Here is a 13651-nt window from a genome sequence, read left to right on the forward strand (position 1 = left end):
GTTAACCAACCTCCAGTCTTCCAGCACCTCACCTGTGAATATTGATGATACAAATATCTCAGCAAGAGGCGCAGCAATCACGTCCCTAGCTTCCGACAGAGTTCAAGGGTACCCCTGATCAGGTCTTGGGGATTTATCCACCTTTATGCGTTTCAAGACATCCAGCACTTCCTCCTCTGTAATATGGACATTTTGCAAGGTCATAGAGTCATAGAGATGTACAGCATGGAAACAGACCCTTTGGTCCAACCCGTCCATGCCTGCCCTGACTGTTTGACTCTCTTCTGTTCTCAACTGTACCAGTCTCAGATTGATCTCTTTCCTCACTATTTCCCTGGGCCCCACCCCCTCATCTTACTAGTTTAAATCCTCCTGAGCAGCTCTAGCAAATTTCCCTGCCAGTATATTAGTCCCCTTCCAATTTAGTTGCAATCTGTCCTTCTTGTACAGGTCACTTCTACCCCAAAAGAGATTCCAATGATCCAAAAATGTGAATCCTTCTCCCATACACCAGCTCCTCAGCCATGCATTCATCTGCTCTATCCTCCTATTCCTGCCCTCACTAGCTCGTAGCACTAGGAGTAATCCAGATATTACCACCCTTGAGGACCTCTTATTTAAATTTCTAGCTAGCTCCCTGTAATCTCCCTTCAGAATCTCAACCTTTTCCCTTCCTATGTTGTTGGTTCCAATGTGGACAATGACCTCCTGCTGGTCCCTCTCCCCGATGAGAACATTCTGCACCCTCTCTGAGACATCCTTGATCCTGGCACCAGGGAAACAACACACCATTCTGATTTTTCTCTGCTGGCCACAGAAACGTCTGTCTGTACCTCGGACTAGAGAATCCTCTAACACAATTGATCTCTTGGAACCCGACGTACCCCTCGTTGCATGAGAGCCAGTCTCAATACCAGAAACTTTGCTGTTCGTGCTGGGAATCCATCACCTCCTACATTTTCCAAAACAGCATACCTGCTTGAAATGGGTCTAGCTACAGAACACACCTGCACTAGGTGCCTACCTCTCTTATCCTTCCTGGAGTTAACCCATCTATGTGACTGTATCTGAGACTTCCCCCCTTCCTATAACTGCCATCCATCACATACTGTTGCTGTTGCAAATTCCGCATCGCTTCTAACCGTCTCTCCAACCGATCCATTCAATTTGATAAGATTTGCAACCAACAGCATTTATGGCAGATATAATCCTCAGTAACCCTTAAACTCTCTTTAAATTCCCACATCTGACAAGAAGTACATATCACTGTACTAAAGGCCATTTGTGCTCCTTCACAATCTACAGACCCAGAAAATAACACTGTCTTATTCCTCTACAAAACACTGCCCCAGGTTAGATTAATAGTTACGTCTTATATTGTAAGTTTAATCAAGAGACATAGCTCAAAAAACATAATCAGGAAAGAACCCACTCTACTCACAACTGTAGACTTTCTGTAGGCCACTTAAAACAATTAACTTATCTGATTCTGTGCAGTGAACTTCGCCCAAACAGTTCCTCCAAGATCAGTTGTGAATTTCACTGTTTGTTAATTTTCCCAGACGCATGTCGATGTCCAGCAATACATGAATTCAAACAAAGGCAGTGTCAGTTTCTTTCTCTGTCTCTCGTGCACTGACCTCATCATGTGCTTCCTTTATCTGTTGTTTTGACTTTTTTCCCAAAGTTCCAAAGTTCCAATGTAACAGCATATAAAACAGTAATTGCTGCTCCTGGAATTAGAGGAAATCACCTCCAGCACCTAAAATACCTCAAAAAAGGAGCAGCTGTTACAGCCAGAAATTTTTCCCGTCCTCCATCTTGGATTACCCAGAATCCTTTTGTATTTCCCTTAAAACTCTGGGGTGTAGTCAATCTGGTCCAGGTGATTTATGCACTTTCAGACCATTCAGTTTTTCTAGCACCTTCTCCTTGGTGATGGCCACCATACTCAGCTCTGCTCCCTCACTCTCTTGAATTTTGGGGTATTACTCATGTCTTCCACTGTGAAGACTGATAATAAGTAATTATTCAGTTCCTCAGCCATTTCCCTGTTCCCCACTACTATCTCTCCAGTGTCACTTCCCAGTGGTCGAATGTGCACTTTATATATTTAAAGAAACTCTTACAGTCTTCCTTTATGTTTCTGGCTAGCTTAATTTGCTATTTAATCTATTTAATCTGCTCCTTTTTCTTTTTGTCCCCTCTGTAGGTCTTTGTAAGCTTCCCAATCCTCTGGTTTCCCACTGCCCTTTGCCATATGATATGCTTTCTCTTTTGCTTTTATGTTATCCCTGCCTTCCCTAGTCAACCATGGTTACCTCATCCTCCCTATACCCTGCTGCTTCATCTTGGGATGAATCTCTGTGTCTCCTGATTTACTCCCAGAAACTCCTGCCATTGCTGTTCCACTGTCTTTCCTGCTAGGCTCCTCTCCCAGTCAGTTCTGGTTAGCTCCTCCCTCATGCCTCTATAGTTGCCTTTTCTCAGCTGTAATACCGTTACCTCTATCTTCTCCCTTTCAAATTGCTGAGTAAATTCAATCACATTATGCTCTGCCTTCTAAGGGTTATCAAGTCTGCCTCATTGCACAACATTAAGTCCAGTATTGCCTGGTCCCTAGTGAGCTCCACCACAAGCTGCTCCAAAAAGACATCTCATAGACATTCCACAAATTCCTTTTCTTACAATCCACTACCAACCTGATTTTCCCAGTCCCCCTGTGTATTGAAATTCCCCATGATCACTGTAACTTTGCCTTTCCTACACATCTTTTCTATTTTCTGGTTTGTCTTGCGCCCCAGCTCCTGATTACTGTTTGGAGGCCTGGACATAACTCTGAATATGGCTTCTTTCACCTTTGCGGTTCCTCAATTCTACCCGCACAGATTCTACACCATCTGACCATACTTCGTTTCTTACTATTAATTTAGTTTCATTTCTAACCGCTAAGGCAATCCCATCCCCTCTGTCTACCTGCCTATTTTTTCGGATAGCTCCCAATCCTGACCCTGTTGCAGCCACATCTCTGTGGTGCCCACCATGTCTTACCTGCCTATTTCAATCTACACCACAAGCTCATTTACCTTATTCCTTACACAGCATCAAATATAACACCTTCATTCCTGCATTATCTATCCTTTCTCATTGTCATTCTTCTTTACAGTGTGTTTGAAGTTTGCTATTATAATGTAAGTTGTGCATTACATATATTTTAATATTTATTTTTGAGTTTGGATTTTGAGCTACTGCCATGGTTGTGGAAACTGTAGCATCTCCAAGATGCACAGCAGAATTTCGCCAAGGCTCCACATTTCAAACAGCACATTCCAAACCCATGACTATTTCCTTCTCGAAGGGCAAGGGCAGCAGATATGTGTGAATACCAACACCTGCAAGTTCCCCTCCAAGCCACTAACTATCCTGACTTGGAAATTTATCATGTTCCTTCAGTGGGATTGGTTCAAAATCCTGGAATTCCCTCCCTAACAGCACTGTGGTACAGGGACTCCAGCAGGCCAAGAAGGTTGCTCACTACCATCTCCTCAAGGGGCAAAAACTAGGGATGGGCAATAAATACCCACATCCCAGGAATGTTTTTTTTAAAATGTAGGTTTTGGTCTGTGTGTAAGGGGATTAACTTTTCAAGGTTTCTGGAGCCATGCTCGTTTTGAAAATCACTCAGAGAGACTTCCTGGATTTGTGATGGTAATTTATTTTACTAGCAGAGAGTAAACATTAAAGACGGTTAGCTTGTTTTCTGTTTGAAAGATCAGGAATTGATTTTATTAAGCTTAGGTACAAAGTTTAATGTATAAAACAGTTTCTTCTTCAGAAAGGAGTTAGTTTGGACAAGTTGGGAAGTAGGTTACTTCAGTGAAAGGGTAATTGTTTTCAAGATGTAGACCAGAAAAGTTTGGTTAGAACCTGAAAGGGTTATTTCAAGCTAAGAGAGTCTAGGTTCAATTGTGTGAATACTTAAGGAAAAGGCCTTCAAACTCGCATAACTGCAAATTGAAAGCAACAATTTTATCAAACTGATATAGGTGTTAGAGCAAGGAATTCCCTCTAGTGCTTCACTGTGGTAGAATATGCTGTTGAGATGAACAGAATATTGTATTTTTATCATGTTTCAAAATCTTCGAAACAGTGTTTCATGTAAAATAGCTTGGTTTATTTTATCTTTTCCTTTGAGTATTATACTTACAGTTTATTGCTAAATCTAGATTCACAATATTCTGTGCTTGTGTTTCAGTAAAAGACTACCTCATTAAATTAAAAAAAACAAAATATGATTTAAAAAGCAGATTTCAGTTTGGGATCGGACTTGTCCAGTAATAACAACAGTGGGGTCATAACACTATTACTGACATTAGACTAACAGGTTTTTAAAACTCACTCAAAGAACAAAAGAGAAGTACAGCACAGGAACAGGCCCTTCGGCCCTGCAAGCCTGTGCCAATCATCATACTAAACTAAAAAAATGCAAAGTTAAAAATCACACAACACCAGGTTATAGTCCAACAGGTTTAATTGGAAGCACTAGCTTTCGGAGCGACGCTCCTTCATCAGGTGGTTGTGGCACCGGCATCTCCGAATCATAAAAAAATACAAACCTTCTGTCCTTATTCGGTCCGTATCCCTCCATTCCCTCCCTTTTATGTAACCAGCCAGATGCCTCTTAAATGCAACCAACCTGCCTGCTTTCACCACCTCTTCTAGCAGTGTGTTCCAGGCTCCCACCGTTCTTTGCCTGAAAAACTTCTCTCGCACATCTTCCTTAAGCTTTCCACCTCTCATGTTGAACCTGTGACCCCTTGTAATTGAAACTTCAACCCTGGGAAAACTCCTCTGACTATCCAGCCCATCTATGCCTCTCGTAATTGTGTAGGCCTCTATCAGTCTCCTCTCAGCCACCACCTTTCCAGTGAAAACAATCCCAGTCTTTTTAATCTTCCCTCATAGCCAATGCCCTCAAGACTAGGCAACATCCTGCTGAACCTGCTCTAGGTGGTCTCCAAAGCTTCCACATCCTTCTGGGAGTGTGGTGACTCATGGAATGCTGACTGGGCTAGCATTTATTGCCCGTCCCTAGTTGCCCTTGAAAAGGTAGTGGTGAGCTGCCTTTGTGAACTGCCACAGTCCACCTGCTGTAGGTAGACCAAAACATTGTTAGGAAGGAAATACCAGGAGTTTAACCCAATGACAGTGATAGAACAGCAATATATTTCCAAGTTAGGATGGTGAGTGCCTGGGAGGGGAACTTGCAGGTGGTGGTGTTCCCATGTATCTCTGCCCTTGTCAATAGACAATAGGTGCAGGGGTAGGCCATTCGGCCCTTTGAGCCTGCACCACCATTCATTATGATCATGGCTGATCATCCTTAATCAGTATCCTGTTCCTGCCTTATCCCCATAACCCTTGATTCCACTATCTTTAAGATCTCTATCCATCTCTTTCTTGAAAGTATCCAGAGACTTGGTCTCCACTGCCTTCTGGGGCAGAACATTCCATATATCCACCTTCGAGATGTCAGTTGGGTATCCTTCTAATTGGAAGTGGTTGTGGGTTTCAAAGGTACTCTTGAAGGATCTTTGATGAATTTCTGCAAATGCTTCTTGAAGATAGTGCACACTGCTGCTACTGAGTGTTGGTGGTGGAGGAAATAGATGTTTGTGAATGTGGTGCCAATCAGGCAGGCTACTTTATCCTGAATGGTTAGAGACAAAAAACTACAGAATTCAAAGTAGACAAGCAGGAGGCTGGAAGAATGCAGCAAGCCAGGCAGCATGAGGAGGTGGAGAAGTTTTGGGTGTAATCCTTCTGCAGGACCGAGGGTGGGTGGAAGGGGAGTTGCAGATGAAGTGGAGGTAGGGGAGGTGGGTGATGGTGAGGAGATGGGGATAGATGAACACAGGTAGAGGGTAGGACCTGGTTGGTCAATGAATCCTCCCTTCGACAACCAGGTCGTACACTCTCCTTGTGTTCACTAATCCCTACCTTACCTCACCACACCACCACCAACCAATCCCCTTTAACTGCAGCTTCTTTTACACCCTCCCCCAACTTCTCCACCTCCTCACGCTGCCTTGCTTGCTGTGTTCTTCCAGCCTCCTGGATAAGGTAGACCAGCAGGAGGCTGGAAGAACACAGCAAGGCACTTTACTGATGATCAAGAGTAGACTGATGGTGGTAATTGGTGGGGTTGGATTTTTTTTGTATTTAATTGCCTCTCTATTTCTAAAGCCCAGGATTCCATATATCTTATTAAACTCACAGTCAGCCCTTCACCTATTTGTCCTGCTTTTTATGTACAGGATATACCTGGGCAATTTTCCTCATTGTCAGGTAGATATCAGTGTTGTAACTGTACTGGAACAGCTTGGCTAGGGGGAGCAGCAAGTTCTGAAGCGCAAGTCTTCAGTACCATTGCAGAATGTTGTCAGGGCCCGTAGCTTTTGCAGTATCCAGTGTCTCCAGCTGTTTCTTAATGTCACGTGGAGTGAATCAAATTGGCTGAAGACTGGTATCTGTGACGCTGGGGAACACTGGGGGAGGCTGAAGTGGATCATCCACTCGGCACTTCTGGCTGAAGATTGCTGCGAATGTTTTGGCCGTATCTTTAGCACTGACGTAGATTAGATTACTTACAGTGTGGAAACAGGCCCTTTGGCCCAACAAGTCCACACCAACCCGCTGAAGCGCAACTCACCCAGGCCCATTCCCCTACATTTACCCCTTCATCTAACACTACGGGCAATTTAGCGTGGCCAATTCACCTAACCTGCACATTTTTGGACTTTAAACAGCTCCACAAATACCCCCATCCTCAATGATCGAAGATGTGTTGCTGGAAAAGCGCAGCAGGTCAGGCAGCATCCAGGGAACAGGAGAATCGACGTTTCAGGCATAAGCCTGAAGAAGGGCTTATGCCTGAAACGTCGATTCTCCTGTTCCCTGGATGCTGCCTGACCTGCTGCGCTTTTCCAGCAACACATCTTCGATCATTGAGGATGGGGGTATTTGTGGAGCTGTTTAATTGCCCACTACCATTCATGACTGGATGCAACAGGACTGCAGAGCTTAGATCTGATCTGTTGGTTGTGGGATTGCTTAGCTCTGTCTATCACTTGCTGCTTACTCTGTTCTTCACGCGAGTAGTCCTGTTTGGTAGCTTCACCAGGTTGACACCTCATTTTCAGGTATGCTGGTCCTGCTCCTAGCATGCCCTCCTGAACTCTCCATTGAACCAGGATTGATCTCCTGTCTTGATGGTAATGTGGGACATGCCAGGCCATGAGTTTGCAGATTGTGCTGAAATACTGTTGATGCTCCAGTGTCTCATGGATACCCAGCCTTGAGTTGTCAGATCTGGTTGAAGTCTGTCCTATTCAGCAGACTAAATGTAGTTTTCCATTCTCCCTCTTCCTTCTTTCTTTCATTAGTACTACTCTTCAGTCATCAGGATTTTTTCTAAAATCTATAGACTTCTGGAAGGGAATCAATTTTACTACCTCTCCATCCATCACCTCAACACTGGGATGAAGCTCATCTGATCTTTGGAATTTATCAACTTTCAACCCAGTTAGCTTTTCAAATACCCTCTTTCCTGATAACAAATTCTTTTAGTTCCTTCATTTCTGGGAGATCTTTAACATCTTCCTCCATGAAGACTGTTTTTCTGCCATCCATCTGTTCTCCATTCAAAATAGGAGGCATGTTACCTTTATTTATAATAAATTGCTTAAACCAGATACACAGTCTTTGTAGTCTTAGGAAGATGAGTTCACCTTTTAGCTTGTTAAAGCTTGTCCTACCAGTCAGTGAACTCATACTTGAGTTATGAAGTAACTCCATACCATTAACAACAAGATTTAGGCCCTTTTGAGAGAGACTCACAGCAACATGTTAACATGTGGTAACGAAGGGGAAATTTAACTAATTTTTTTCTTAAACTACATTTTTTCTTAAATTACATTTTCTTAAACTTCATCGTGGGTGGCACGGTGGCACAGTGGTTAGCACTGTTGCCACACAGCACCAGAGACCCGGGTTCAATTCCCGCCTCAGGTGACTGACTGTGTGGAGTTTGCACATTCTCCCCGTGTCTGCGTGGGTTTCCTCCGGGTGCTTCGGTTTCCTCCCACAGTCCAAAAAATGTGCAGGTTAGGCGAATTGGCCATGCTAAATTGCCCGTAGTGTTAGGTGAAGGAGTAAATGTAGGGGAATGGGTCTGGGTGGGTTACGCTTCGGCGGGTTTGTGTGGACTTGTTGGGCCGAAGGGCCTGTTTCCACACTGTAAGTAATCTAATCTAATCTAAAGGTATCTGTGAATCTCTTCAATTTCTTTACATATTAAAATAATCCTGAAATATAAACATCCTGAGACAACTGAGTGTCAGTCTTACAGTTTTGCCTACCTCTGATGGTTCTGTTTTCATTATTGATATGAGTTTATTACTTGGAAATATCTCAGGTATTTCTGGTGCATCTGCAAAAAAAGCAGAAATCGGTAAATACAGAAACAGAGGCATTTTAAAAGATGTAAAAAAAACTAGAGCTATGCTCTTATCTGTCCTTGCCCAACCATGTCAAGTGATTGGCCAAAATAGAACACATCACAATCAGAATAAGAGCCAGAGATAATATAAGGGGAAGAACAATGTACATCATGGGTTTGGAGACTATAGAATACGCTGCCTGAAAGGATGGTAAAGGTACGGTGGTAATGTTACTAGACTAGTAACCCAGGGCCGCACAATCCTGGGTACATGAGTTCAAATTCCACCATGTCAGATAGTGAAATCTGAATTCAATAAAAATCGGGAGTAAAATGGTGACCATGTGACTACACGCATTGACAGACATCTTTGCATCCTCCTTGGCCACAGGTGAGGTCCCAGAGGACTGGAGAATAGCCAATTTTGTCCCATTGTTTCAGAAGCATAACACGGATAATCCAGGAAATTACAGGCCTGTGGGGCCTCACATCAGTGGGAGGAAAATTATTGGAAAAGATTCTCAGGGACAAGATCTAAAGGCATTTAGACGCGAATGGACTATTAGTGATAGACAGCATGGGTTTGAGTGGCAGAGGTCAAGCGCACTACCTTGATCAAGATTTTTCAGGAGGTGACTAAGATAATTGAGGGAAAAGCGGTTGATGTTGTCTGCAGTAAAGCCTTTGACAAGATCTGTCATGGCAGACTGGTATAAAAAGGTGAAGTCACATGGTATGAGGTGAGCTGGCAAGGTGAATACAGAACTGGCTTAGTCATAGGAGATAGAGGGTCGTGGTGTAAGGGTGCTTTTTGGAATGGAGGGTTGTGATTAGTGGCGTTCCACAGGGATCAGTGCTGGGACCTCTGCTGCTTGTATTCTACATAAATGATTTGGAGGAAAACATAGCTGGTCTAATTAGTAAGTTTGCGGATGATACAAAGATTGGCAGAATTGCTGATAGTGAGGAGGATTGCCAGTGAATACAGTAGGATATAGATCAGTTGGGGGCAGGGACAGAAAAATGGCAGATGCAGTTGAATCTGAACAAATGTGAGGTGACATTTGGAAGGTCAAGTACAAGTTAAAATTATATAGTGAATGGCAGAACCTTTAGGGGTATTGATATGCAGAGGGATCTGGGTGTGCAGCTCCACAGATCACTGAAGGTGGCAGTGCAGATAGATAAGGGAGTGAAAAAGGCCTATGGCTTGCTTGCCTTCATTGGAAGGGGTGCCGAGTATGAGGATAGACAAGCTATGCTGCAGCTTTATAGAACTTTAGTTAGGCGACACTTGGAATACTGCATACCGTTCTGGTCACTACACTACCTGAAGGATGTGGATGCTTTGGAGAGGATACAGAAAAGGTTTACCAGGATGTTGCCTGTTATGGGGGATTTTAGCTATGAAAGAAGTTTGGATAGACTGAGTTTGTTTTCACTGGAAAGCAGGGGGTTGAGGGGTGACCTGATAGAAGTTTATAAGATTGTGAAAGTATGAGGCTTTTTCCCAGGGTGGAGGGGTCAATTATTAGTGGCTTGGGTTCAAGTTGCGTGAGCAGAGGAAATTTAAAAAAGATGTGCAAGGCAAGTCTTTCACACAAAGGATGGTAAAGTGCCTGGAACACACTGCCAGAGGTGGTGGGGGAAGCAGACACAGTAGCAGCATTCGTGAAGCACCTGGACTAAAATATGAACATGAAGGGAATAGAGGGATGCAGATCCTGTAAGTGAAGATGGTTTTAGTATGGAAGGGCAAAATGTGTCAGTGCAGGCTTGGAGGGCCGAAGGGCCTGTTCCTATGCTATAATGTTTTTTGTATTGTTGATTATCATGAAAATATTCATCTGGTTCACTAATGCCCTTCAGAGAATGAAATCGATCATTTTTATCTGGTCTGACCGACATGTGACTCCAGACTCGCAACAATGGGACAGACAGTTAACTACCCTCAGATAATTAGAGATGGACTAATAAGGATAAAGCAGGCAATTTGCACTTGGAGGCATAGGATGTGGGTGAGATCCTAAATTAGCATTTTGCATCGGTATTCACCCTGGAGAAGGATATGGAAAATAGTGAGATTTGTGTGCAGCATGATAATATGTTACAGCATTTTGAGATCAAGAAAGAAGTGGTGTTGGATTTCTTGAAGAGCATTAAGGTGGAAAGGTCCCCAGGATCCGATGGTATCTACCCTAGGTTTTTGAGAGAGGCAAGAGAGGATATTGCTGGGGCCTTGACCAAGATCTTTGTATCCTTGCTAGTCACTGGAGAGGTCCCGGAGGCCTGGGGAGTAACTAATGTTGTTCATCTGTTCAAGAAGACAAATAGGGATAATCCAGGAAACTGCTAGACTGGTAAGTCTCACATCAATGTTGGGAAGTTATTGGAGAGAATTGTTAGGGATAGGATTTACGCACATTTGGAAAATCGTGGCCTAATTATGGACAGTCAGCACGGCTTTGTGGGGGGCAGGTCATGTCTTTCTTACTTGATAGAATTTTTCGAGGTGGTGACGAAAGTTATTCACGAGGTAGAGCAGTGGATGTTGTCCACATGGATTATGATAAGGCTTTCGACAAGGTCCCGCATGGTAGGCTCATCCAGAAGATTAAGATACATGGGATCACGGTGACTTGGCCGCATGGATTCAGAATCGGCTTGCCTTTAGAAGACAGAGGGTAGTGGGGGAAAGGTGTTTCTCAGGCTGGAGGTCAATGACTACATTGGCCGTAGTTCCATAGGGCTCTGTACTGGCAGCTCTGCTGTTTGTGATATATATAAATGACTTGGATGAAAATATAGATGGCTTGGTTAGTATGTTTGCAGACGATACAAAGAAGGATGGAGTTGTGGATAATGTCGAAGGTTATCAAAGCATTCAGCAGGATAGAGATCAGTTGCAGATATAGGTGGAGAAATAGCAGATGGAGTTTAATCCGGGTAAGTGTGAGGTGCTGCACTTTGGGAGATCAAATATCAAGGAAAAATATACAGTTAATGACAGGACCCTGAACAGCATTGATGTACAGAGGGATCTTGGGGTTCGAGTCCATAATTCTCTGAGAGTAGCCACGCAACCAGATAGGGTGTTAAAGAAGGTATATAGCATGCTTGCCTTTATTGGTTGGTGAATTGAGCCCAAGAGTCAGGATGACATGTTGCAGCTTTATAAAACTTTGGTTAGGCCATATTTAGAGTATTGCATTCAATTCTGGTCACTACATTACAGGAAGGATGTGGAGGCTTCAGGAGAGCTTGCAGAAGAGGTTTACCTGGATGCTGCCTGGAATAGAGGGTATGAGCTATAAAGAGAGACTAGAAAAACCCGTGTTGTTTTCTCTGGAGCGGCAGAGAATAGGGGGCGACTTAATAGAGGTCTATAAACTTATGTGATGCATAGATCGGGTTTGATGGTCAGAATCATTTTCCCAGAGTTGAAAAGTCTAATACAAGGGAACATGCATTTAATGTGAGAGGGGGTAAGTTCAAAGGAGACGTGAAGGGCACGTTTTGTACACAGGAAGTGGTAGGAATTTGGAATGCGCTGCCAGGGGTGGTGGTGGATTCGATAGGGACATTTAAGGGACTTTCAGATAAGCATATGAATTTAATTTGGCGTCATGTTCAGCACAACACTATGGGTGAGAAGACCCATGTCTGTGCTGTACAGTTCTATGTTCTAAATGGTTTATCCAGTGACGTCCTCATCCCATAAATAAATTAAAAACACATTCAACAGGAAATTGGACAAATATTTGAAACATTAAAAACCATTACAGGTCACTAGGATAGGTGTGGTATTAATTACATACCATTCAATAAACTGGCTTGGGCAAGATGGTCCTCGTTTTGTGTTGTATTATTCTATGATTCTAAAAGATTATTCCAGAAAAGAAATCTCACCAAAAACCTTCAACTCTGTTGTGGCTTCACCATTGCCGGCTGGACCAGCACCAACTTGGCAACAAAATGTCCGTTCATCTCTAAGTTCAACATTGTCAATGGTCAGAGTGTAGCTCTTATCCACATTGATTCGATCCGTGTAGCGAGTCTTATTGTTGATAATTCTATTTTCTCCATCCTGGAAATAGATTCGTTGGCGAATGTCCTTCTCCATCTGAATACAAACATAAGTTTAAATTTAAAGATTTTTAATAAAATGTAAGTTCCATAGTTACAGTTCTTGTCCCTTGAGCTGCACACTATACTCCAGCTGAAAGATGACCTACATCAAGTCATCAGACAATGCTAGCTGGTATTGGCATCCAGAAGATGCTGAATAATAGAATCATTTTCAACTTAATGTATATCCTCAAAAACCACACTTTCAAAATGATACATAAACTGTTCCAATACACATTTCCTTGGAGTCTGAAAAATGTACATTCAAAAAATTGAACTGTTTCTTCTTTAAATCCTTTTACTTTTCCAAGTAAAAGGCTTGGCTATGGGTACCTGCATGAGTTCTTGTTATGCCTGCTTCTTTGTGGGATGTCTGCACCATTCCTCATTCCAGGTCTATGCAGGCCCTGTACTACACTCATTTTCCACTTAGATATTTTATAACTTTTAGGATTCAACACTGAGTTCAACAATTTTAGACCATGAACTCTGTCCTCCATCACAAAACCACAGAAATGGTACAGCACAGAAAGGGCCATTCGGAATAACTTGTGCATGCTGACCCAAAGACACCCAGATGCCCTTTTTAATCCCATCTTTTTGTAAACGGCCCATTATGATAGCCTCTTTCTCTCTCCCATCCCTCATCACCACTAACCCCAAGGTCTTGATGGCAACGGTTTGCACTCAGCAAAGATGATCTACTTCCTGCCTTTAATGGAAAATTATAGGCCAATTAGCCTAACCTCGGTTGTTGGTAAAATTCTAGAATCCATCATTAAGGATGAGGTTTCTAAATTCTTGGAAGAGCAGGGTCGGATTAGAACAAGTCAACATGGATTTAGTAAGGGGAAGTCATGCCTGACAAACCTGTTGGAGTTCTTTGAAGAGGTGACAAGTAGGTTAGACCAGGGAAACCCAGTGGATATGGTCTATCTAGACTTCCAAAAGGTCTTTGATAAGGTGCCACATGGGAGGCTGCTGAGCAAGGTGAGGGCCCATGGTGTTCAAGGTGAGCTACTG

At 43.1% G+C, this 13651-nt stretch overlaps 1 protein-coding gene across 4 annotated transcripts in view; it reads right to left on the bottom strand.

The window, feature by feature from the left end:
- The window catches only part of LOC122541124 (cell surface glycoprotein MUC18-like), a 192540-nt gene that overhangs the window by 70902 nt on the left and 107987 nt on the right, over positions 1-13651 (bottom strand). For all 4 annotated transcript variants that reach the window (XM_043677731.1, XM_043677730.1, XM_043677732.1 and 1 more), the window contains exons 3-4: positions 12410-12623; positions 8421-8491 (exon numbers count right to left, since the gene is read on the bottom strand). In XM_043677731.1, coding sequence (XP_043533666.1) covers positions 8421-8491; positions 12410-12623 — 285 coding nt within the window. The remainder of the gene's footprint in view (positions 1-8420; positions 8492-12409; positions 12624-13651) is intronic.

Source organism: Chiloscyllium plagiosum, chromosome 36 (genome assembly GCF_004010195.1).
Source record: "Chiloscyllium plagiosum isolate BGI_BamShark_2017 chromosome 36, ASM401019v2, whole genome shotgun sequence".
NCBI classification, from domain to species: domain Eukaryota; kingdom Metazoa; phylum Chordata; class Chondrichthyes; order Orectolobiformes; family Hemiscylliidae; genus Chiloscyllium; species Chiloscyllium plagiosum.